Here is a 25,588-nt window from a genome sequence, read left to right as displayed (position 1 = left end):
GTATACCAGTCAAGCCAACTCGTACTCAAGTAAAACTCAAGAAGAAGAAGAAGAAGAAGAAGTCAATCGAAGAATCACCCACCGAGCGAGTGGCTGTGGGTTTGGGTCACAGTTGTCCCACTGTCGGCAGTTCTGAAGATTTTTTTCCTGTGGTTTACCATTTTGACACCAGGCAAATGCTGTACGTTAATTAAGGCCACGGTCACTTTCTCCCTGCTCCTAGTCCTCTCCTATTCCATTGTCACCGTAAGTAACCTATCTGTGTCAGTGCGACGTAAAGGCAATTGTAAAAAAAAAAAAAAAAAAAAAAAAATATATATATATGTGTAATTTCATTACTATGTTGCAAACTTTGCCTTGTCAAAATTACCTGTGTGAAGTTTTGAAAACTGACCTCAATGTTACTGCACTTGCCATTATCTTTTTAAACTTTTTAGTTTTGAAACTTCCACGGATAATCCATTCATAGATAATCGTAAGTCTGCTATAATATAAAGATTGTTTGAACGTAAATTACCAACATCACTTCATTGGCATTTTGGGGGGTTAGGTACAAAGCCATTCCTGAGGTGAAATTGGATTTTCATTGAAGTAGTCTTTTCTAAACCATGCTCACTACTTGCATCGTAGTATCCTCTTCTGAAGAGGACATTTGACAACGTTTACTGAAATGACGAATGAAACTTTCTGCTCAAGCGCTCATATTTTGATGGCTATCAGCTATCTGACATGGCAGCGTACAGATAGGTTGTGCGGCTGCGGGCCCTGTTGCGCAGGCGGTGTACGAGCTGAAGGTGAATGCAACTTGCTCATTACATTGCGGCCTTCCTTAATCTCCGTCTCTGTTTACATCAGTATTACGTATTCTCTGTCTTACTTTGTGGTGCTGAGACTTGGACCCTAACTTAGATCTCCACCAAAATACTTTGAATCTTTAAGATGAGGTACTACTGATGCTAGCTCAGAATCATGGGTTGATACTGGAATACTCCAACACCTGAACAAAGAGGTAGAGTTACTGTAATGCACAACATCAAAAGGAAGAAACTTGAGTACATTGGTCGTAACATTCAAAGTGGTAACTATAGGCTCTGTCAGGTTATCTTACAACGTAAAACTGAAGGAAGGAGAAATAGGGAAAGGAGAATATCTTGGCTATGGAATCTGCAAGAATGATACGGACTCTGTACTCCACACTTTTCTGACTTGCTGAGAAGAATCGGATCACCCTGATGACAGCTGATAATCTGATGAGGTAGTGGTAGAAGGAGGAACCTTTCTCAATTGATCCCCCAGATATCTAGATTAGTCAAGGTGGACATGCAAAATCGCACCTGTGTATGAAGAGTGGTTTTGGAGCACGAAGTTGAACTACTTGATCTCAAAGTTAGACATACAGCTTACTGTTTTATGACTTATTCATATTTAGTATGTGTGGATTAGCAAAACATAATCCTTTCATTAATAAAAACATACAGTGTTATGTTTTCTTGTCAAGCCGATTGGCTCAGACTGTTGAAGTTTTGGCCTTCGGACCCCTACTTGGGCAGGTTTGATCATGGCTCATTCCGGTGGTGTTTGAAGGTGCTCAAATACATCGGCTTCGTGTTGATAGATTTACTGGCACGTAGAAGAACTCGTGTGGTCCGACTCCTTGGCTGAATGGTTAGCATTGAGGCCTTCGGTTCAGAGGCTCCCCGGTTTGAGTCTCAGCTGAGTTGCTAATTTTAAGAGTCTGATTAATTCTTCTGGGTCAGGGACTGGGTGTTCGTATTTGTCCCAACAGTCCTCTTCATATTCAGACAACACACCACACTACCAACCACCACAGAAACACGCAATAGCGATTACATCCCTCCACATAGGGTTGGCGTCAGGAAGGACATCCGGCCGTATAAGAAGGCTAAATCCACACGTGTGACACATTCGTGTGGTAAAAGCAGTATAAGAAGAAGAAGAAGAAGAAGAAGAAGAAAAGAACTCTAGTGGGACAAAATTCTTGCACTTGGGTGTCTTAAAAAGGTCAAACCATTATTATTATAGTTTCTTCTTCCATCAACATTATCTATGAAGTTGCTGGGTCGGGTAGCGGTTTATTGACCTCCATCCACTTCTTGCACTTACCTGGGAACACAAGAGATGCGCATCACTCCTGGGGTACTTTCTAGCTCTTTGTCGTGATCCACTTCGACACATCATGTAGGCTATCGTTACAGTGGATTCACCACACCTAAGGGCATTTTATACCCAGCTGCTGTTTCCATGAGGCTGCCCCTAATGCGGAGAACATGCTATCTGCTGGATTCTGTGCCATCATCTCCCACAGTGTAATGTCCTTACACCATTTCTCTTGAATATTTACACTAATAATCAACCTGTTGAACTGAATACAAAGCATTACCTATTTACTGACGATCTTTGTGTTGTAACTGAATCCATTTTGGGAAGTAGAATCTAGGCTGCAGAACTGCCTCAATGAATTGTCGATTTATTACATAGACAACCCTACCTTAAGCCGTATCCTACGAAAACACAGGTTGAACTTTTCCATCTGCATAATTGTGTTGCAAATCACAAACTCAACATCAGTTGGGAAAGAAGGCAACTTAAGTTCACCGCCATTTTCAAATACCTTGGAATTCAGTTTGATGGGTCTCTTTAGAGCACATTGTCATTCTGTTATTATGGAGCTTTACACTTGCCAACATGGTCAAGCTGGGGAGGACATCCAGCATCTGTACAAACTACAGCCGTGACACTTTATTTCTCTATGCTTATAGTGTCGGTCAACTCTGCCCATTCCAAGAAAGTGGAAATTGCTTTGAACGATACATGCCATGTAGTTTCTGCATGCCTCAGACCAGCTTCGATGGACCGAGCAAGTTGGCTGTGCAGTTATGAGTGCGCAGCTGTGAGCTTGCATTCAGGAGATAAGTGGGTTCGAACCCCACTGTAAGCAGCCCTGAAGAGGGTTTCAGGCCTATCTGTGTCGGTGTGATGTAAAGCAACTTGAAAAAAAAAAAAAAGAAGAGGCCATTAAGAAGTGAAAAAGGAGTTCTTTATGTACCTGAGTGAGGGAATGGCTAACTATTACTTACGTGCCATGACAGAAAAATCTTTTGAATATTTGCTAGTTATATTTTGGTTTGATTCTAGATACAAACCTATTTTATTTGCGACCCTCTTTGCTCCCATTATCAAAACATACTGTCAGGTATCTTAATTCATCTCAGACAAGCAGATACTTGTTCCGGAACTGGGGTGATTTGGGAATAATTCCAAATACCCAGTAGCTTTCCATTGCAAAATTCTGTATAATGACACTCATATTTTATTAGATAGTTACTTCGTTACATATTTAGAAATATCATATCAGTGGTCTAATTTGTGCATGGAAAACTTTAGATTGATGACTCATGCTGAATCACAGGGAACATGAGGTATGACTCATACAGGTTCACACTGCACCTGCCTTTGTCATCAAGGGATTGGACAAGGGAATTGTTCTAAACTCTCTTGAGGTAAATTCTAGAAAAATATAAATCCAGCTGTCTCAATTCTTATGTCATTAGTCATTAGAATTATTCATGTTGACTTGTACAGGATGGCCACCAAGTGGGTCCCTCTTTTCACATTACGGTGGTTATGGTTGAATGATTGATATTGTCATGTACCATACCTGATTGTTTAAGAGTCCAGAACATGGGTATAAAAATAATTTCCAAGCGCTGCTGAATTCTGTGCCATGTCCTGCCAGACGTTTTTGCAAAGATAATGCACAGTCACAACAGAAAGATATATTCCACAGGTGCCACGCTGAGTGGCTTAAGACGGTTGGGGCGCTGCCCTTCTGATCCCAACTTGGCAGGTTCGATCCTGGCTCAGTCCGGTGGTATTTGAATGTGTTCAAATATGTCAGCCTCATGTCGGTAGATTTACTGGGACACAGAAGAACCCCAGCGTGACTAAATTCTGGCATCTTGGCATCTCCAAAACCGTAAAAAATGTTGTTAGTAAGATGTAAAACTTTTTATTATTCTACAGGGGTTCGCGACTCTTGCGCTGTACAATACTGCTTCTTTGGGACTCTCGTTCATCCCCAGAGGTCATCATCAGGTGTTGTGAGGTTAGGACTTCCTGGAGGCCAGGCTAATGGAATTGGAGGATGTTCAGAACCTCTTCCCATCCATTGGCCAGGAAAGGTATACTGAGGAAAGATGCATTTGCAATTTAGTGTCCAGATATTCCACCTTGATGCAGGACAGCAATGTCCTTGATACTGCCTTGTTGCAGTTGTGGCATTAACCATTCAGTAACCATGTCATGCATGGTTTAAGGGGTGGGGGGAAGAAAGCATTCACTCCAATCCACAGCCTGATATTTGGTGGATTTCTCTCTTGTTTTTCAGAGAAAACATTGGTTTTTCTTAGGCTTGAAGATTACTTTTTGAGAATGAGTTTTCTGATAGATATCCCACTCGTCTGTGAATAGGAGATTATCATGAGGAAATTGAGAATGATAACACTGCAAAAGCACTCTGCATGTCGCTTTATCATAACTATATCAGCATCACTCAAGACTTGTTAAAATCACATTTCATATTCTTCATTGTGGTTGAACGAGGAATATCAAGCTCTTAAGACTGTTTCAGAGTGGATTTGTGAGGATACCTTAACAGCATGATTATGTTCCATCCTTGTCAGGCTGCTACTTTGGGAACAGTCTGTCACATTTCCCATTACAAATGTGTTTTCCTCACTCCTGTATTGTTACATTCCTTAGTGGTTCCAAACCAAAGTGGTCTTGAAATTTCATTTTCATAGTACTTGCCATTTTGCCAGTGCGAGGCAGTGTTGCTAATCTCCACTCAATGGTAAATGGACTCTGCTCAACCATGCTTATCTATTACTCCCTCCCACAACCCAATGTCACACTGTACAGTTACTGCGGTTCATGTTTACTAACACCTTTGCAAACACTGAAAAGGCCACCTTTTACAGTTAAGCCATTGACTTGAAATTTCAACCCATACTGAGACACAAACACTTGCTAAACAGAGGGATAGAATTAATAGTGGATAATCCCTTTAGTTCAGGTCTACCTATTGGCATCTGAGGGTTTTACAAGAATCAGTACATCTGTAGTATAGAGAAGTTCAAATGCACTTATAATTGGAATAGTTTTTGTTGCTGATATTTATTGGGAAATAAGTTATTTTACCAAGTGTTTGGTTGCTTTTGCATTTTTTAAATTAATTACATTTTTCTCTTCTTCAGTGGCTCTGCATCTTTATAGTCTTGGCCTACTCAAGGATCTTCTCACACTCATTCCTCTTGGACACTTTCCTGTTCCATTCTTTCACTTTCAGATCTGCCTCTGTTATCTACCCAACGTAGTTTAGGCCTTCAATTTTTTTTTTCTACATCCATAGGGTTAAGAGACCATAAATTTAGTTACTGTCAACTGTAGATTATCCATAGTAATGGATGGTAGCCACCCAACTCCCACATGAAGTTTTGATGAAGTTGTAGACATCATAAGCAACAGCATTGGTTATTGCTTTTAGGGCATGGCCATACTATCTCATGCCTGCATTTTCTCCTCTATGGCAAGAACTCCCATCCTTTGTTGATTATGTGATCAAGGAGAACAGCATAACACACGCTTCTCTGAGGCATTTTTGTTGATTGTTCAACTCAGTCCCATGTAATGCTACTGGACAGCCTATAATGTGGTTCGCCTTTAAGGTGGACTGGCATACACAGTACTTCACTGACTCCTTTCCATCCAAGCCATGCTGATCAATGCCACCATTACTCTGTTTGTGTGTTCCTGAAGTAGCTTGTTTTCGCTACGTCTTGGTCATTGACCTTGATGGTGGATGTACATAGGTTAGTTTCTGTATGAATGTGCTTAAAATTGCAAGAATTTTTCTAGTTCAGTTAAATGACCTATTAAATACAAACAGAGATGTAATTTTAAAAAGTGGAATGCAATTTCAGCTGATTATCTGTTAGAAATGTTACATATCCTGGATGTCTTAAACATGTTCTATCATTCAAAATCTTTGCCAGATTTAGTTAATCATTCTCTTCTCTTTTCTTCAATTTGGTTTATCATCTTTCTTCACTTTCTACCTTCTTCTGTCAGTAGATTTTAAGGCACCAGCTCTTGTCCATACAGAATCATGACCCATGCAAGAGACCTTTATTACTAAGTCTGTTTGGTGTTAGAAGATGATGATGATAATAATAATAATAATAATAATAATAATAATAATAATAATAATAATAATAATAATAATAATAATAATAATAATAATAATAATAATAATATAAAGCTCTCTGCATTGGAAGACCCAGTTTTTACCACTTGACCCCTCAGAGATTCTTGGGAAATGTTGATATTTCCAGTTATTTTACAGCCAACAGGTTGTCTGGTACAGAGTTTTAAATGTCTAGGGAACCTGGAAGTCCTTTGTTAATTCGTGATTACTATCATCAGCATGAATTCCTTCCAGCAAGCCGGGTAAGATGTTTTTGAACCCTTGGGGCTCCCAACTTGGGAGCGTGGGTTGGTGACCATGGGGCCCTTACCTGAGTCCTAGCATTGCTTCCACTTACTATTGCCAGGCTCCTCACTTTCATCTATCCTACCCGACCTCCCTTGGTGAACTCTTGTTCTCTTCTGACTCCGACTGCATTAGGTTTGCGAGTCCTAGGGATTCTTTCATTTTCACGCCCTTCGTGGCCCTTGTCTTCCTTTGGCCGATACCTTCATTTTTCGAAGTGTCATATCCCTTCCATTTTTACTCTCCGATCAGTGTCAACAGAGGATGGTTGCCTAATTGTACTTCCTCTTAAAACAACCTAGAAAATCGTCCGTTAAGAAGGGGTGTCCGCCGGTGAGAGATGTCCGTTGAGGCAGGTTTTATTGTATATATAGTTAGTGGCACAGAATTATCGAAGGGATGAAATACCTCATAATACTTGTCATTAAAATGACATTTCCCTTTTTTTTTTTTTTTTTTTTTTTTTCAGTCTTCTTAAAGACACTCACGAAAGTAATCAATGCATGGAAAAACGTTACAGCTTCAACAGTTTGTAACTGCTTTTTGAAAGCTCGGTTTACTGCTGCTAGTGGTGGTCATCCCAAAGTAGAATCTAATATTTCAGACAGCATGGCAGCAGCACAGCAGTTAATTAATGCAGCAGGTTTCAGGGTAGAAGTGAAAACTAATATCGAAATTGATTTAGATATTCCAACATAGTGTGAGTGTGGAGACACGAAAACAATTCTTTCGTCAGTCTGAGGGAAGGACGACAAACAAAGATTCTGATGAAAGCGGCAGTGAAGCCGATCCTAATTACGACTTTGAAGAAAATACGGAATTTAATGTGCTGCCAATAACCTTGGTACAGTGAGGCTCTCAGCTTTGTTAAGCGACTGATAGAATTCCATTATAAACAAAACAATGAAAAAGGTGTAAATTTGACTCGTGATTTAATTGCACATAGTGAAAATATCATTGCTAAACCAAAGTGGACATGAACATTAAGGACTTTTTCAAGTGTATGTTTTACTAGAGATTGTGATATGTACATATTGATTTAAAGTTCAAAAAACTCATGTTGTTCTTAATTTTAACACATTCTGAATGGTAATAGAGTACAGTGTGTTCGGTAGAGGTTTGCATAGAAGTATTTTTGTCACTTTGATACATTGCAGCTGCAGCAGCACATCTACAACTTTCTCATGGAAATACAGTACAATAGTATATTCAGTTATTTGCAAGAGTTTTTAACACATAAAATAGCTGAGTTATTGTGTTCTAACTTATGTTTAATGGTGCCGGTTTGATACCCTTTCTTGGGCGGACACATCTTCATAACACAATTTTTTGGTCCTGAAGATGTCCATTATAGAGAGGTTTTACTGTATAAAATATTGATTGATTGATTGATTGATTCATTCATTCATTCATTCATTCATTCCTTGAAGGCTTCTTTGACCAGCAAGGGAAAACAAAAATTGACAATCTCTCCACGTAGATTGTATTACGCATGTCCAGTAGATTGGTATATTTAGAGTTCTGAGAACATTCTTGTCTCATGTTTCAGTGGGGATCCCGTGGATTATTTCCTTCACGAGCAGCCGGTATACAGTCTATCAATTGATCCTCTCAATGACAGTGTGTTTGCTAGCGCATGCGATGATGGCAGAATTCTCATATATGATATTCGGGAACCAGTAAGCACAGGTGAGTGGGAAACTACGTTTTTTTTTCTTCTTCTTGTAGTCTTACAAATTGCGACAAAATACTCTAAAGAAGTTGTGATAAGCTCTTATTTTTCACATTATAAGCAGCTCTGCCTCATCTAATAATACTAACAGGAAATACAAAATGCTTTACAGTTCTGCGTTCTGTAAGTCATCTTCTCTCTATCCTCGAAAGTCTCACTGTATTAAATACATGCGGTGCCAGTTATAAATTAAAGCACCTACCTTGATACGACGAGAAAATAGAAGCTTAGAAATGAAGTTCCTCTGCTTCAGAAAAGGAGAGACGAAACAGGAATGAGGAGATTCGCCAATAGTTGGGGTTGGAAGGGAGCTTGTTAGTAGCATTAGAACTAAGAGCCGGTTTACTTTTAGCTGCCAGTGCATGAGCGAGTTGGCTATGTGGCACAGGTCATGTAGCATTTGGGAGATTTGGACCCCATTCAGTGTTCTCCCCGGAAAAGTTTGTCAGCTGGGTGTCAGGGATGAGCAGCCGGGCAGGGAATACTATGTAAAAAATTGATATACTAAAATTTCAACTTATTCCCCTCAGGGTATTAACAATAATACCAGGCAAGTAAACATTAATTGCAAAATTTAACTATTTTAGTGTTATTATCACGATAAAGACCTAACAGAGTATTTTTAACTTCTAGTGTTCTACTACTCGTTTATAATCATGTAACACCGGGCCTTACCACTCGATTGCTGCTGAGTGACGTACGGGTTTGTGACGTCTGTGGAAGAGCGCTCGCATGCGATTCCACGTTAATCCAGACACCTCTCGCGCATGGCTCTATGTTACAGTCAAGCTAAACATTCAACCTCCAATGTAACTGAGGCAATTATGCTCATTTAAATGAACAGTTTTATGGTATGTACATTTTAATATGGAGCAAACAGTGATCCAAATAATGTATGAATATTATGTAACCAGCACTTATCTTGGTTGTTAGCCTTTAAAAATGGCAGGGCGGTGTGCCTATCAAAAAGGTCCTAGGAAGAACACTGTCATTGTCTGCAGCCCTGGAGATGATTTTCTGTCATTTCCCATTTTCACACCAGGCAAATGGCAGGGGTGAAGCTTAAAGTCACATCTGCTTCCCAGTTGTAGTCCTTTCTCATCATTTTATTGCCAAAAATCTATAGAAGTTTATGCTGAGTTACAGCTGTAGCAAAACGGAATAATGAAATTCGACTCTTTCTGTGTGCACAACTTACTACTGAGGAAACTCTAGTTTCCTATAGAACATTAAATTACGGACAACTCCCTCGTATATAGTAGCACACCAGGCGAGTTAGTATTGAGAAGGTGGAATATTAAAATTTTGTATTTACTTTAAGCATAGTCTCAACTCAATACGGAACCTAACAATGAAGTTTATTACTTTTAACATCTTCAATGTTTAATTCGTCAATGATGCATACAGTCCACTGTTGCATAGCTTTCTTTGTGTGTGACATAGCTCCGTTACTGTCCAGCAGACCTGAAGAGACTAAAACAATTACAAAATGACTACTACTGCCACAATATGCTTGATGGTGTGGTTGCTAGTGAGAGCAAGCCACTACCTAGCCACTAACGCCTACCCAGGCTACTGCTGTTGCCCTGTGTAAATGAACCCATTTTCTTTCAGGTTTTTCTGAAAGTGGCCAGTGGCAGAGGCGCATGTTAGTTACTAAAAGTGGCCCCCTGTAAACCGGCCATATGTAAAGAACGTGGTTGAATTGCGTTATAGACTCACCAGCCAAGACATCTGGTAGCTCGATCCTCTTTTGTTGATAGCACCTTTTACTTAATATTAACTTTTGACAAGATGTCTACTACATTGGTCTGGACGTGTATGGCTTGTAGTGACACACTGTTGGTCTAAATCATTGCCTCCTCAGCAAGAAAGGGAGGCATGAAGCTTTCGTCGCATCATTTCAACAAGCACTTCCCATTATTTTATTTTATCACAGTTGGTAATGACATCTGTGTTGAATTCTGGGAGTGATGCTATATTTTATACATTTTTAGCCAATATCAATAGCTGTTATTATTGTGGTATGAAAAATGTTGCACGGTTTATGAAATTCTCTTATAAATGTAAATATATTTCTAGGGGCAAGTTGATGGGTCCATGGTCTTGACAATGAACACAGCCCTCTCCTACGGGTAATACGAGGCAAGATTTATACGATTCACCTTTCAAAGTAATATATGCTGATGGGCCTATGTCGGAAGTTTTACCAAGAATGGCTCCTGACAGGACTCCATGAATTTTGTACAAAGCCTTAGAGACATCTGGGAAGAACAAGTATGAAGAGGCTTGGTCAAAAGAGATTTAAGATGGCTATAAAAACTATAACTACAACTCTGGTTGGACAGAACAAATTGGAAAAGGCTGAATTAAAACCATACCTGGCTTTACATCAAATGAATTTCATTTTTATTCCATATTGAATCCTTTGCTGATGATATGATTTGGGGTGAAACAGAAGAGGAAGTACAAACCAGACTCAACATATGGAAATCCCAGTTCCAAGAATATAACCTCAGCATCAGTGAGACCAAGACAGTGGTGATGGCAGTAAACAGAGAAGGGCATCCAGCAAGTGTAAAACTAGGAGACCACTAGCTGGAGTGTGTGGATAGTTTTCCTTACTTGGGAAGTGTAATCTCCAGTGATAATTTGGTCAGAAAGGAAATTACGAACAGAGTGCAAAAGGAAGCAGAATTCTATCAACAAGTAAGAACATTCTTATGGGATGACATGATTCCAAAACTAGCCAAACTGGTGATGTTTGAGCAATTTCGTACCAATATTGACCTGTAGTATTGTCAGGTGCACCCTAAGAGCTATTTCGTACCAATATTGATCTGTTGTATTGTCAGGTGCACCCTAAGAGCTATTTCGTACCAATATTGACCTGTTGTATTGTCAGGTGCACCCTAAGAGCTATTTCATACCAATATTGACCTATAGTATTGATGGGTGTACCCTCACAAACAGAGATTCATGAAGACTGCAAGCATCAGAGATGAAATTTCTTAGATCCACCATCCAGAAGACCAAGATGGACAAGTTAAGAAATGGGGAGATCGGGAAAGAAGCCGGAATAAAGAATCGGCACATCCAGACTATGGTAGTACGGGCATGTGATGAGGATGGAGCCTACAAGCACAGCCAGAATAAATTTGGAAAGACTGGTGGAGGGGAAAAGACCTGCAGGAAGACCTAAAATCCGATGGATGGACAAGATCAAGGTTGATGTAGTTACCAGAGGATGGACAGTGGATGATCTCCATGACAAGTTGTATATGGACAGGAAGAAGTGGAAGAGGTTCATTAACAGTACCTGGGAAATTGGAACTGTACAATGATATGATGCAGTGCAGTAAAGAAAATCTATATGTAAATAGAAACCCATGTGTGATATTTATAAACTTGTATAAATTAGATTTCTAAGAAAGATGGGTGGAAGTACAGTTGAATGTGGGCAAATGTATGTGTGTACATGTGGGAGTGGTTGTGAATGAGTGTGTATACAGTATAAATGGCTGGGTCTTCTTACTCTAATATGTATAGAATAAATCAAGATGATGGTTATTCTAAGAGTACAGAGTTTGGAGTGTAAATATGTAAATTTAAAATTGTCTACACATGTAAATATTCAGTAGAGTTTCAGTACACGTACATATGGGGATGGCGGCACTTCTGTGTAAGTAGGGCTTGCCCTTTCTCCATCTACCACTCTTAATTGTGAATGTACAATTTAAGGAAAATAAATAAATAATAATAAAAAATACACAGATACATTTAAAACAATTTAAGAAATACTTCAGTTTGAGTCAAAAAAAGAGGACAAAAAGTAATTCTTTTGGTGTTATCTGAAAAGCAAAAATTAACATAGTACAAAGACAATTAAATTAAAAATAAAATGCATGGACATAATATAAAACTTCTTAGCAAGTTCTTGCTGTATGTATCTAAAAAGAGGATAAGAAACTGTTCCTTTTGGTTTTCTCTAAAATGCAGTAGGATCAATGCTGAAGAAATAGAGGCTAAAATGTTCCTTTGTGTTTGTGAATGTAACCATCATTATATAATACTGCAAGCTGGAGCTGCCTTTGTGGATCAGCGGTAGAGTGTCGGCCTCCGGATCCCAAGATAGCGGGTTCAAACCCGGCAGAGGTAGTCGGATTTTTGAAGGGCGGAAAAAAGTCCATTCGACACTCCATGTCGTACGATGTCGGCATGTAAAAGATCTCTGGTGACACATTTGGTGTTTACCCAACAAAATTCATTAAATCTCAGCCATAGATGCCCAAGAGAGTTTCGGTTTACTCGGTCTGCCATCTAGTGGGGGCCTAGAGTAAAACGGAACGTCGAAATTGACGAGCAGACAGCCAGATGGTGTCAAATTGAAATGTCTGCACACGGTAGCTGAGGCCATATGATTATTATTATTATTATTATTATTATTATTATTATTATTATTATTATAATATTGCTGAAAGCTGGGCTTTCAATATGGAACAAAATGATGACTGTTGATTGAAAAATCCAAACAAATTTATATAGCAATCTTCCTGCCTCTAAGTGTATACACTCAAGTGTTGTTGACATTTGAATGTATTCGCTTTTAACATGTATCGTTGATGTTAGCTGAAGATGGTCCATGCGAGGATCAAAACAAGGAGAATATTTGCTGATTATTTTGTGTAAAAATAATGACTTTTACCACACAGTGAAGAAACTCTACAAATTTATGCATCAACCTAATAAATGGCATGATTTGTCACGGGTTGGTTCTTTCCCATTTATTAAGAAGAAACACATTGTTATTAATCTTGTGAATAGAGGGAGAAAAGTCCAGGAACAGCTTGATATAATAAATCAGAAGATTGAAGAATAGGAAGCAAGAAGAATTGTGACGGAGCAAGTGGCTATGCGGTTTGGGTCACTTAGCTCCCAGCATGCATTCGGGGGGGGGGGGTAGTGGGTTCGAACCTCATTGTCGGCAGCCATGAAGATGGCTTTCCGTGGTTTCCCACTTGCAAACCAGACAAATCCAAGAGCTGTACCTTAATTAATGCCACGGTCATTTCCTTCCTATTCCTAGGCCGTTCCTATCCCATCAACACCATAAGACCTATCTGCGTTGACGAGACATAAAATAAATAATATAGTAGAATTAGTGTGGAATTAGTGTAAGACAAATGTGATACTTAACACAAAAGTAGGCAGGAGACATGTAACATAATTTATTCTTTATACTGTCTGGTTCCCTGTACCTCAAGTCTTAAGATCTACTGCATGATAATCTGTCCGTTGGCGCTCTATGGATCTGAATGCTGGCCAGCAATGAAGAGAGGATGCTTCATGCATTGGAGATGTTTATGCCAAGATGTTTCGTGCAAGAATCCGACTAGGCTATGTCGGAAATGAAGCCCTGCGAAATTGCCCCCATTCCTGACTAAATGAGAGAAGCAAGGTCGTACTGGTCAGAGCAGATGCTGAAAGCATTGAAAATGGGCACTCATGCTCACCAGTTAGTGTCCCTCAAGTCAGCCGAGGAAGAGATGAATGGTTGCTTACAAGAAGACCGGGGGATTTGGTGTCTGCCCCAGCGATGCTGTAGATCGGACAAAGTGGAGAGGGAGATGCAGCAAGGCAGGTCCCGTATCTTAATGGGAACAACACCAGGAAGAATAACAACTGTCTGGTTCCGTGGCAGAGTGGTCAGCGTTTTGGCCTTCAGTCATCGAGGACCCAGGTTCAGTTCCCAGGTGGATCATAAAGTTTTAGTCATAAACTATTAATTCCCTTAGCTTATGGATTAGGTGTTCATGCTGTCTCCAATATTCCTGTAACTCGCACACAACACTCTTCTTCCCGACAATAACATACGGTTTTCCATACACAGCGGATTCTGCCTGTCCTCATCAGATAGTCTGCCTTACAACGGCTGCATCCTGCTATAATAGCCACACAAAATTATTATGATATACTATTTATAGGCTACTTACTACTCATCAGCAGGCAACTGAGTGAAAGTGTCTGAAGAAAAGAGCAGTGATTTCTCAAGTCATTTTTCCACCCTTGTCTGTGGTGGTAGTGAATAATCCACAGTGTTTCCTTCCTGTTGTCAGAGGCGACTGAAAGGAGACCTTACTGGGTCTCAGAGTGGGAGTGTGAGTGGATGACCCCAGGATCTCTAGCTGAGCCTGGCATAACTTTCAAGTTTAATGCATCTTTTTGGAAGATTGTAGGACATAATGTTCTAAAATGTAGGATATCAGGAAATCATAAGCAGAAAGTGCAAAAATAGGTATGAATCATGTTTATATTCATATTATTCTAATACTAAATATATCGTGACAAAAATCAAACCTATAGATCAGTTGTTAACACCACTTCTATAGACTTAACTTAAAATTCATGCAGTCAGAATACTTGGAAATATCACTTATTTTGTTCCGAATTTAACCCATTAGTGCCCAAATTAATTTTTTTCTGAGATTTACTTATTTACTGTATTTTGTTGCATGTTTGAGACCAAAATAAATAAATAACAAGTTTCAGAATTTTGGGACCGCTAGGTCATAAGATATTTAATGTTGTCATATGGCAATGCTAGGTGCTTGCACTACCTATTTTTTAACAATGAGTTTTGGAAGTCTAATTTAGGTTGCAAAGTGTTCTTTTTTTTGCACAATAACAATGTTGAAATACCTTAGCATTATTTATTGTAAGAATATGGAATATCAGTTTTTATTCACATCACAGCAAAAAAAAAAAAAAATAGAATTATTGAACAAAGGAGAAAATATTTGTTTGCAGTACAGAGACATATGTACAGTTCCTTGCCTGTCAAAACAAAACACTCACTGAACAGTTAAATAAAATCAAAAATAAGAAAATGAAGAATCAAAGAACTTCAGATGCAGTTACATACTATAGAATAACTACAATAGTCAATATCTTCAGAGGCAGGTAAAAGCCCACCCTCAATCTTTGCATGTTAGTTACAGAGATAGAGAATGACAGTCTTTCACTGTCTTCATATCATCCTGCATGTCCCAATAAGAACGCTTGGAGGGCAATTTATTGTATCCAGAAATGAAAAGTATGGTAATAAAGCAACGAATTTCCACAAAAGTTATTTGTGGGTCCATGCAGTTTTTAAAAAATTTAGTACTTTTTAGTCTCTCGAACTGAACGTTCGATCAGCTTGTTATCTGCAGAACAATTCAAAAATGTCAACAACAGTCCTGGATTTTTACTTGCTATAACTAGGCTCCGGAAATGTAGCCCAATATTGAAACCAGCCCCTTCGGTCTATCTTGGTTTGTAATTTGATTTATTCTTTCCTCTATCAGTTATCCGCTCTTTAGTAGCATCGGGTATTGAAACAGATCTTACATCAGTAGACAGAAAAGGTACTTCATCCTCTGGTAACACACCTTCACCATCGTAACTAATCCCAATTCTTCCACTAATTTCGAGCTTCATTTCAGCACTGACACGTCACTGTCGAGAGCTGAGATTATCAATAAGCCCAACGTCATCATCACCAGGAGCCCTCATCTGTAAGTACACTTACATCGGGCAGTTCCACAAAAATATCACCATCGAGATCTTCAGCCAGTAGCATATCCAGTGCTTCTAAGCGGGAATGGGCAGTTCCCCAAAAATATCACCATCGAGATCTTCAGTCAGTAGCATATCCAGTGCTTCTAAGCGGGAATGGGCAGTTCCACAAAAATATCACCATCGAGATCTTCAGCCAGTAGCATATCCAGTGCTTCTAAGCGGGAATGGGCAGTTCCACAAAAATATCACCATCGAGATCTTCAGCCAGTAGCATATCCAGTGCTTCTAAAAGGGAATGGGCAGTTCCACAAAAATATCACCATCGAGATCTTCAGTCAGTAACATATCCAGTGCTTCTAAAAGGGAATGGGCAGTTCCACAAAAATATCACCATCGAGATCTTCAGCCAGTAGCATATCCAGTGCTTCTAAAAGGGAATGGGCAGTTCCACAAAAATATCACCATCGAGATCTTCAGCCAGTAGCATATCCAGTGCTTCTAAGAGGGAATGGGCAGTTCCACAAAAATATCACCATCGAGATCTTCAGCCAGTAGCATATCCAGTGCTTCTAAGCGGGAATGGGCAGTTCCACAAAAATATCACCATCGAGATCTTCAGCCAGTAGCATATCCAGTGCTTCTAAAAGGGAATGGCAACGCTAATGATTCAACAAGCACTACTACAGCATTGTGCGCCCGTAATATTTCAGATGCATACAACATATATAATGAAGTGTGCACAACACTACTGTAAACATAATCCAATGAAACAACTTCACTTACAGATTTTATATCCTTCTTACGTGAAGCCGGCAGCCATTTCGCAGGAATCTTAAAATACCCAACAGTCCACCACTCCGCAATAGATTTTAAAATTAAATAAATGTGATTACTTGATTCTATAAACTCTTCCCTAACTGGTGGATGACACTACAATCTTCCAGGTTATTTCTTGTTGCCAATAGTATTAAAAGAAAAAGGCACAAAAATTGTTGCCATATGGCAACACACGGCGCTAATGGGTTAAGTTCCCAGTGATTTGTCTTTTTCATAAAACTCCCAGATGCATTGCTTCACTGACTTTTCTAAACTAAAATATCATTCCTATTTCAGAGTGTTACCGATTTTTATTTATTTTTTCAAAATATCCAACATGGTAAAACATAATCATACAACTGACAGTAGATTTTTAGGTCTTTGTATTTTATTAAAACTATACCTTTCACTGAGTCTATTAATAATCTGTTTTTCTCATACCGAGCTAGTGGTTGTGTGGGTTAGGGTCACATAGCTGCCAGTTTGATTTTGGGAGAAAGTGGGTTGGAATCCCACTGTCGGCAGCCCTGAAGATGGTTTCCGATTTTCACATTAAGCAAATGCTGGGGTTGTACCTTAATTAAGGCCACAGTTGCTTCCTTCCCACTCCTAGCCCTTTCCTACTCCATTGTCGCCATAGGACCTACCTGTGTCTGTGCGACGTTAAGCAGATTGTATTTTACTCATCTCTCCACTGAGCTGAAATCAAATCAAAATAACTTTTATTTGCACATGAGGTGTCTACATCGGTGGTAAGTGGTACACAAAAATACATTATCAAGCACTAAATTAAAGAGAAAAGAAGACATTTTCCTAAAATACAGTATTATAAAATTCACACTGACAATTTTTCTATTAACCCTAGAATCATAAAGTCCCTCCAGTGTAACACGAATCATAAACTTTCGTCTGTCAGACTACAAAAAAGAAAAGCACTTTAATATGCATAAACCCAACATTTTACACAAAATACAGAATATCATACTTAAAACTACCACACGTAGTGATGACAATACACTCTGGTCAGTTTTTCTTCAATAGGCACATTCAGTGCACTGTTTTGCCTGGTGATCAAGGCAAGTGCCTTCGGCATGTCTTACAAAAGAATCGGGTCATTCTTCATTTATTTGATGAACAAAACGCACAAATTATTCTTCCTTCAGCAGTACCTGATTGAGGCTCTTCAGAAATGCCATCTTTTCCAAGAATTTCCATGATGGTCCTCTTCAGGCTGCACCTCGAAGTTGGTGTCTGAAGTGTCTCTTGGCCTTTTTCAACTATCTTATGCACATAAACAATGTATCCATTGACAAGTGATGTATTAATCATACAATAAAAGATACACATTGGCCATCTTCTCGTTTTTCTTGAAGAGGACATCAATGTTGACATTTCATCGAAAGTATCCACGGCACCTTCAGTCCCATTGTAGGCTTCTGCCATATCTTGTTTCCCACTGGCTGCTATTCTTCCTATTTCATGGCATGTAGAAAGGAGGATTACATTCTATAGGATACCATTGTTTTATTACAATCATAACAAAACATGGAGGACCCAAGCTTTCTTACTTTGTTTTCATCTCTGGTGGTATCTGTGGCCTGTCTTTTCTCATTGTTCCAATGATTGTCAGGTTATTGTCGCAATGCAGATAATCAGCCAGACGAATTGAGGTGAACCAATTGTCGGTCGTAATATTTCTGTTTGATCCATGTATTGAACGTGTAATTTCATTCATGAAATACATTACCACTAATATCTCCTGAAGAGAGTGGCTCTCTAATTCAGAAAGAACTGCCGCTATCAATTTATCATCGTGCGCTAGATTTTCCATTTCAGTATCCTATTAAGCTTACATATTACGTACAAAAAACATTACTGTAATAAACCAAATATTCACACTATTTACAGCTATGTACAAATCACTAATACTTTCACAAATCATAAACTTTCGTCTTTCAAACGATGGTCATATCGCAGTGAACAAACAACTGGATCTTCATGCTTGAAATCAAGGTCAGCACTTAATGTTGATAGCTGGGGAGGATTAGATGGAGGGGGAAAGCACAGTTCATTAGCGTCTGGAAATTCCCGCGGAAACTACAGGGGTGCGTAGTCTGGGAGACGAAAGTTTATGATTCTAGGGTTAAACACACAGATCATCCGTAATAAAGTTATATTATTTATTAAATTCTACTCATATCTTCGGTACTTACACGCATAATCAACTCGTATACAGTATGTGGAATCACATCAAATAATACTATACAACTGCTGTAAGATTTAAATTTACATTTTAAAAGTTTTTCTTTGGTACCTAACATGCATAAGACCTGCTACTCTCTCTACTGTACATTTGAAATACGTACAGGGATAGCCAAACATTTGACCAGTATATAAGAGCTGTTTCAAAAGTAGCAAGACTGAGGTGTCTTACACACTTATCATATTTCTTTGAAATATGGACTTGTCTCTTCAAGAAATTGGCTAAATTACGTAGCTGATCACATTTTACATCATTAATATCTAAACTCTTTCCATTCAATTAAGTGGAACTTGAAAGTTCTTCAGTCTGTCGAACACTAATTATAACACTATAACATACCTGTAGAAACACACTATTGAACAAAGAATGACTTGCTTTGATTTTGAAAGAACATCATCAGATTCTATCAAATAACTTTTTCTTTAAATTTATGAAAACTGTTTAGAAAGGTTGAAATATTTTTTTAAAATTCTGTTTGTACCGTTTATTACTTGAAAGTTAGAACTTGAAATAATGAAGTGCTCCAGTAATACGTCCTCTCTCCTTGCTTGTCGAACAAAGAGTGCGAGGTGGTGCAATACTCTTACAACTGGCGTGAGGCCAGCTTGTCTGCAACTCTGTTACTTCATGTTCCAGTGATGTTGCCGGCTACTTCGAATTGTATCATTATAATAAAACTAAAAGTAAGTCTTTTTTATCGAAGGGAAATAAAGCTGTGTCTAAGGAATGAAAACTAACGCTATATTTTATCTATTATTATTCACTTTATTGGTCACATTGGACCACTTGAGTCTTCCATGTACACTTTTTCTTTGAAGGTTGTACTTGATTCTTCTTATCTGCCCAGTACTTCTTCATTCGTTCTGATCACAGTGTTCTTAATTAGTCTGAAATCTCTATTTATTTATTTATTTATTTATTTATTTATTTATTTATTTATTTATTTATTTATTTATTTATTTATTTATTTGTGTCTTTATTAAGTGGCGAAGTTAGGGCTCTTGGCCCTCTCTTACACTTAACCACGTATATTTTTTTATTTTTACAGTATTAATCTAAGGTATTATTGTAATCAATTTCTGTTATTGAGATATGTCAGATAAGGAATTACAATAATACAATTAATTAAGGTTACTACTGATGAAAAATTATAGGATAAATAGAGAGTGGATAATAACAAAAAAAAAAAATATCAAATAACCTAAAGAATGTATCTACAACTAGCTTATTCAAATATAAGGCTAAAATAAATTAACTAGTATGTTACGATCTGAGTGTACAAAAATAGATGTTACTATGTAGTCTATTTCTATGAACAGTCCATAGCCTTAAATGAGAGTAGTAAGAACGTAAGTGGGATAACCTAAGAACTTGAGTCTAGTACGTCATTTTTGGTTTCATTCACACGTCATTCACTCTTACATTCATTCGAGTCAACTGTATGTACTCTGGAGGAATTTACGGTAGGCTGTTTTAAATGTCCTAGACGAGCAAGACTTTTTAATTTCATCCGGGATCGTATTCCATAACCTCGTAGCAGAGACCAGAAATGAATGGCTGTAGGTATTCGTTCGATGCGGTGCTATTTCAAGTAGTGATCCAGAACGAGTGTTAATTTCGTGGAACGAAGAAAGAAGCCTAAAATTGGACGATAGGTAGGTGGGGCTGTTTGAAGAAAGCAACTGATAGACAAGGGTCATTTGGTGCATTTTTCTACGGTCATTTAAACGTAGCCATCCCAACTTTTTGTAGTATGGTGTTATATGAGCATCATGTCGGAGCTGGAAGGCATATCGAATGCAAGAGTTCTGTACACGTTGTAGCTTTGTTGCTTGTTCACAGGCCTTTTGTGCATCATTTCAGTTGAAAATTTGTGATTCTTAAGAAGGGTGGTAATTTTATTCTTGTTCTCTGCGTCTGTAATTTCAAGTCCAACTGTTTTTATCTGTAGTAATATTATACCAAAATTTAAATACAATAAAGGTTATCAGTACATACCAGGTAATAAAAGTGAAATACACAGCTAGGTACTGGAACTATAATTCTGATATAGTGCGTACTTACTTCCTGTATTAATTATATTAATCAGAGTTTGATTCATTAAGTCTTGGCCTGTTAAAGGAACATGATGGTGTTTTGTGTGCCAAATCTTTTAGGTTTGTGTCACTAGGCAACTACTTCAGCAGTTTCCTACTGGTAACTGTTGTTTCAACATCTTGGTCCAAGCAAATGTCTTTAGTTTATCCTTGTTCTCTCTTGTGCCTAAAATTGGTTGTTTTGCGATGCCATATTCTTTACATATAATTCCTGCAGGAACAATGGACTCTAGTTTTCAGTAAGTTTAGTTTCTTTTCAACCTTTAATGAAACGCACTTCTTGTTTGATGCCATTGTTACACACAGGCTCAGCTTGACTTGCTTTCTCTCAACTGGCCGAGACACACTGGCACAGTATGGATGATTCTTGTGCTTAGCACAGGAATGAAATGTGAGGGGTAGTAGTGCTGCATTGCAGTATCTTTGCTAACCACTTGCATTATCCCCTTCTGTAACATTTTAGCCTGCCAGAATGAGATGTTTGCATTAATAATTAAAACATTATTATCAGGTTTTTTTTTTTTTTTTTTTTTTTTTTTTCTTCTCAAGAGTTATCCAAAGTTAGAGATTTGGGGCCAGAGTTATAAAGCGTTGACTGTACTTGTATAGTAATAAAACTGAAATACACATATATTGTAGATATTAGTATAATATTTTTTTTATACCTTATATAAGTCTTTTTACTTGTATAATTCCAGGGATTTTACTGTACAGATCTGCTGCATTCTTTAATATTACTGAGGGAAAAATGGACCTGGTTACTTCTAGCTGATGATACCAAGCTTAAAATTCCACGGGAATGACTCCTTTATCACAAAAGGACATCCTATTCTTGTATTTCTTTTCCTATATGGAGAAAGCTGCCTTGTAAGCCTTAAGAAGTGCAGGCATGCTTGTAGATTAACCTCGGATAAAAATATTAATTTCAGAGTTGGTTCCCAAATGCTCATATCTGTATTTCATGAACCCAGAATCCTCTTTCTCAAATCTGAAATATTTTATCATCCAGTTTATTTTCTTTCCTTTGCTATCCTGACTCTGATTTACAGAGCTGGAGAAAGTGAGTTTTACTTTTAAGTCAATACCTTAACTGAATGTTTTACAATTAACTTCAGGTTTTAATCATTGTACGGAAAAAGGGATCGTGAATCAGATCCAGTGCAGCGTTCTACCTAGGATCTTTTTAATGGGCAGACACCACTGCCGTTTTTACAGACCGCCCGTCTAACATAACCTAGGCTTGTGCTAGTTACATAATATTAATACATATTTGATTCATTGGGTGCTCCAAATTGAAACGTAAATACTGTAAAAATGTTTGTTTAATAATCTTCATTATTGTCAGCAAAATTGCATCAATTACATCACAGTTTTAAATGTATAACTTGACTGTCGCGTAGTTTCGTGCGTGAGCTGTGTATGAATTACCGTGAAATCGCATACGAATACTCTATTCTGCATGACTTTACAAACCCGTATGGCACTCCACAGCAACAGAGTGATAAGCACCAGAGTTACACAATTATGAACGAGCAGTAGAACACTAGTTCACAATACTTTTATGTTTTGTTTGTGCTAATAACGCTAAAATAGTTCAATTTTGCAGTTAATGTTCACCGGTCTGATATTATTAATGCCCTGAGGAAATAAAATTGAGATTTTATCATATTCATTTTTAAGTAGAATTCCCCGCCCTGGTACTCCTTCCTGCCACCCAGCTGATGAAAATGTCTGGGGAGATAATTACAATAATTATTTTAAATTCATATTCATCTTAATCATTGGATCAATATTGATTTGTCATTTCATCCCATCCCATCATGGGCTGATGTAGATGTTAGGCTCCTTAAAACAACAATCTTCATCACTTCTTGGAACTCTGGCTAGGAGACCTCGATAATCTTCACTCTTCCTGTAAAGATCATTCTTGGGTGACACTGCACTTGCAACGCATTGTGTGCTTGTTTTCCATGTTGTTGCTGGGTTGCAGTGCCTTCAATACGAGCTTGTTGCAGCTGTGGAACTGACTGTTCAGTGAGCATGTTCTGGTAGACAGGTCCACTAATGGAGCTTTGGGGAAAAGAAAGGGCCAGAAGACAGTGTTTTGAGAATAGGTGGTTCACTTGTCTGTGAAGAGGATGTTATCACATGAACATTCAGAATGGAACGTTCGAAGAAGGGTCTTGTCTGTTCATCAATGTGCAAGGATGGTAACTCTCGAGGTTTAAATTGCATGTACTTCATCATGGTCAAACAAGGAATATCAAGGTCAGCAGACCTTTTCTGTGTGGATTTATGAGAAAAGTACTGCCCTGATACTTCAATAGCATGGCCAGTTTCCCTCATCGTTGTTAGCCTGCCACTTCAGGAATAGTCTTTCATAGTCAAATGTGCTTTTTCCCACCCCTACAGTGTTGCTTTACGTGGCACTTTGCTTGATGGTAAAAGGCCTCTCATCAGCCATGCTGGTGCATTATGTTTACAAAGGTTAACATCATCATTACTCGCACTGTTACCGATCCATCAACACTAATTATTGTGAAATAAAAAGGGGCATGCTTTTGTGGCCATCCTGTACTTACTTTGTATCTGTGCTTCTGTTTCATTTCCCAGTCAGTATGTTGAGTGCGATTTGTGTTTGGTAATTTTATGCATGAACACCTCAGGATTGGAAAATAAGCTGCACCTTCCTTAAGTAAAACTGTTATTTTTCTTACAGAACCATTCTGTCTTGCCAGTTACTCCTCCTCATTCCATGGAGTCATGTTCAATCCCGTGGAACCTCGTCTCGTCACCACGGCAAACTCGAAGGAGGGCGTAGGACTCTGGGATGTAAGAAAGCCTCGAGAGTAAGTACTTGTGTGAGTTACATTGTTGTAAGGGGAATTTCTGATTCTCTTCTCTAGTGTGTTCTTGTTCGACTTTTATGTCGTGTTATGTTGTACTTGTAATTCAAGTAAATGAAAGGAAACAAGCATGGTTTATATATATGGGCAGGTTAAGAGATTCCTTAAAACTAAAATCACTACTCAGAGAGGTAGCATGTTTTTCTTTCTTGTAGTAAACTAATACTAAACAGTTATTTACAAGTTCACTTGTGTGTGAGGTTTCCACTTGACACAGTCTCTACTCACAGATGTAATGGAACACATCCCTGTGGATTGTCGAACTGCTGCTCCCCATCACGACTTCTCATTGAGCATTGTTCCGGAGCTTTACTTCACAACTAATGAGGCTCGTCAAACACTGCTTAGCCATCTGACGGACTCCATCCTCGTTCATCATGAATCGCAGTTGTCTCGCAATTACTTACTCACTCAAGACCGACTACTCTGCCGTTCCATAGTTGCGCTCTTCATATAGGCCTGCAGAAGACCTTGGAATGGTTAACTAATTTCTTCAGTTGGGGTATTTGTTCTGAGATGACTCCCCAGAACTGGTTTGAAACGAGGCAAGACACCAGACGACATGAAGAACTTCAGACCTATCTTTCTCCTGAGTCATGTTTGAATGTCTTATACTTAACATAATGACTTCTCTTGTAGACAGCAAGCTGATTAATCAGCAGGCTGGCTTACAGACCAGGCTGATCTAGTACAGGCCATATGCTTCCTACAACATGTCAGTGTTTTGTTCCCTGTCCACTCCTTTGTTTCTATGGCCTGCTTGCTTCCTCTAGCATGTCCGTGTTTTGTTCTACATCAGACATTATGTGTACTGTATATGTCACTCGAGAGATTTACTTAATTGCCTGAGCTCCTAACTCAGACATCATATTATGACAAGAAGATCACAACCGTAATTTTTGTTGTTATATGTATTTTAATGTTATAATTATTCCTGCAACGTTGTCCTTATATATACATATGTTTTAGTTATCACATGATCTGTTTATTTTTATTATTTTGGCTGAAGGGGTTGAAACTAGTCACAAGATTTACATAATATTATTTACTTGATAATTGTATTGAAAGCGTGGACACTCTTGTCAATTTATTTCTTGTAAACACAAGCTGTTGCGAAATTCTTCATTCATTTGCAACATCAGTTTTGTAAATGAAGTTCAGCGATTATTAAATTCCTGTGCTTTGTACATACCTCTCTTTCAGAGTGCTGATGCGCTATGGAGACCCATCTGTCTCCCAGAGCTGCATGAGTGTAAGGTTCAACCGGCGAGGTACCCACGTCCTCGCCCTTCGTCGTAGACTACCTCCGGTAGTATATCCTGTCCAGTCGTCTACACATTTGTGCCAGTTCGATCATCCAGGTTATTACAACTCTTGCACAATGAAGAGTTGCTGTTTTGCTGGCGACGATGACCAGTACGTGTTGTCAGGATCAGATGACTTCAATTTGTATGTCTGGAGAATTCCTCCAGGAGATGAAGAAGGTACGTAGCTTGTCTTGTTGTGACAGTTGTTTAAATTTTCTGCAGAGCTTTGCCATCAGAGAGTGAGAAATTAAACGTACATTTAGTACAGTGTTTTGTGTGTAACCAAATACTCTGTATGATACCACTATAAATGTCCAATAACGGACCATTTATATTG

The 25,588-nt window shown here is 38.5% G+C and overlaps 1 protein-coding gene across 1 annotated transcript in view; it reads left to right on the top strand.

Annotated features, from left to right (window-relative positions):
• The window catches only part of LOC136884347 (DDB1- and CUL4-associated factor 5), an 80,615-nt gene that overhangs the window by 22,472 nt on the left and 32,555 nt on the right, over positions 1–25,588 (top strand). Inside the window, exons 3-5 of the mRNA XM_067156460.2 lie at positions 8,121–8,260; positions 23,758–23,887; positions 25,148–25,428. Coding sequence (XP_067012561.1) covers positions 8,121–8,260; positions 23,758–23,887; positions 25,148–25,428 — 551 coding nt within the window. The remainder of the gene's footprint in view (positions 1–8,120; positions 8,261–23,757; positions 23,888–25,147; positions 25,429–25,588) is intronic.

This window comes from Anabrus simplex, chromosome 12 (assembly GCF_040414725.1).
Source record: "Anabrus simplex isolate iqAnaSimp1 chromosome 12, ASM4041472v1, whole genome shotgun sequence".
Taxonomy (NCBI): Eukaryota; Metazoa; Arthropoda; class Insecta; order Orthoptera; family Tettigoniidae; genus Anabrus; species Anabrus simplex.
The sequence above is the reverse complement of the archived record's forward strand: the minus strand, read 5'-3'. Positions and strand labels throughout refer to the sequence as shown.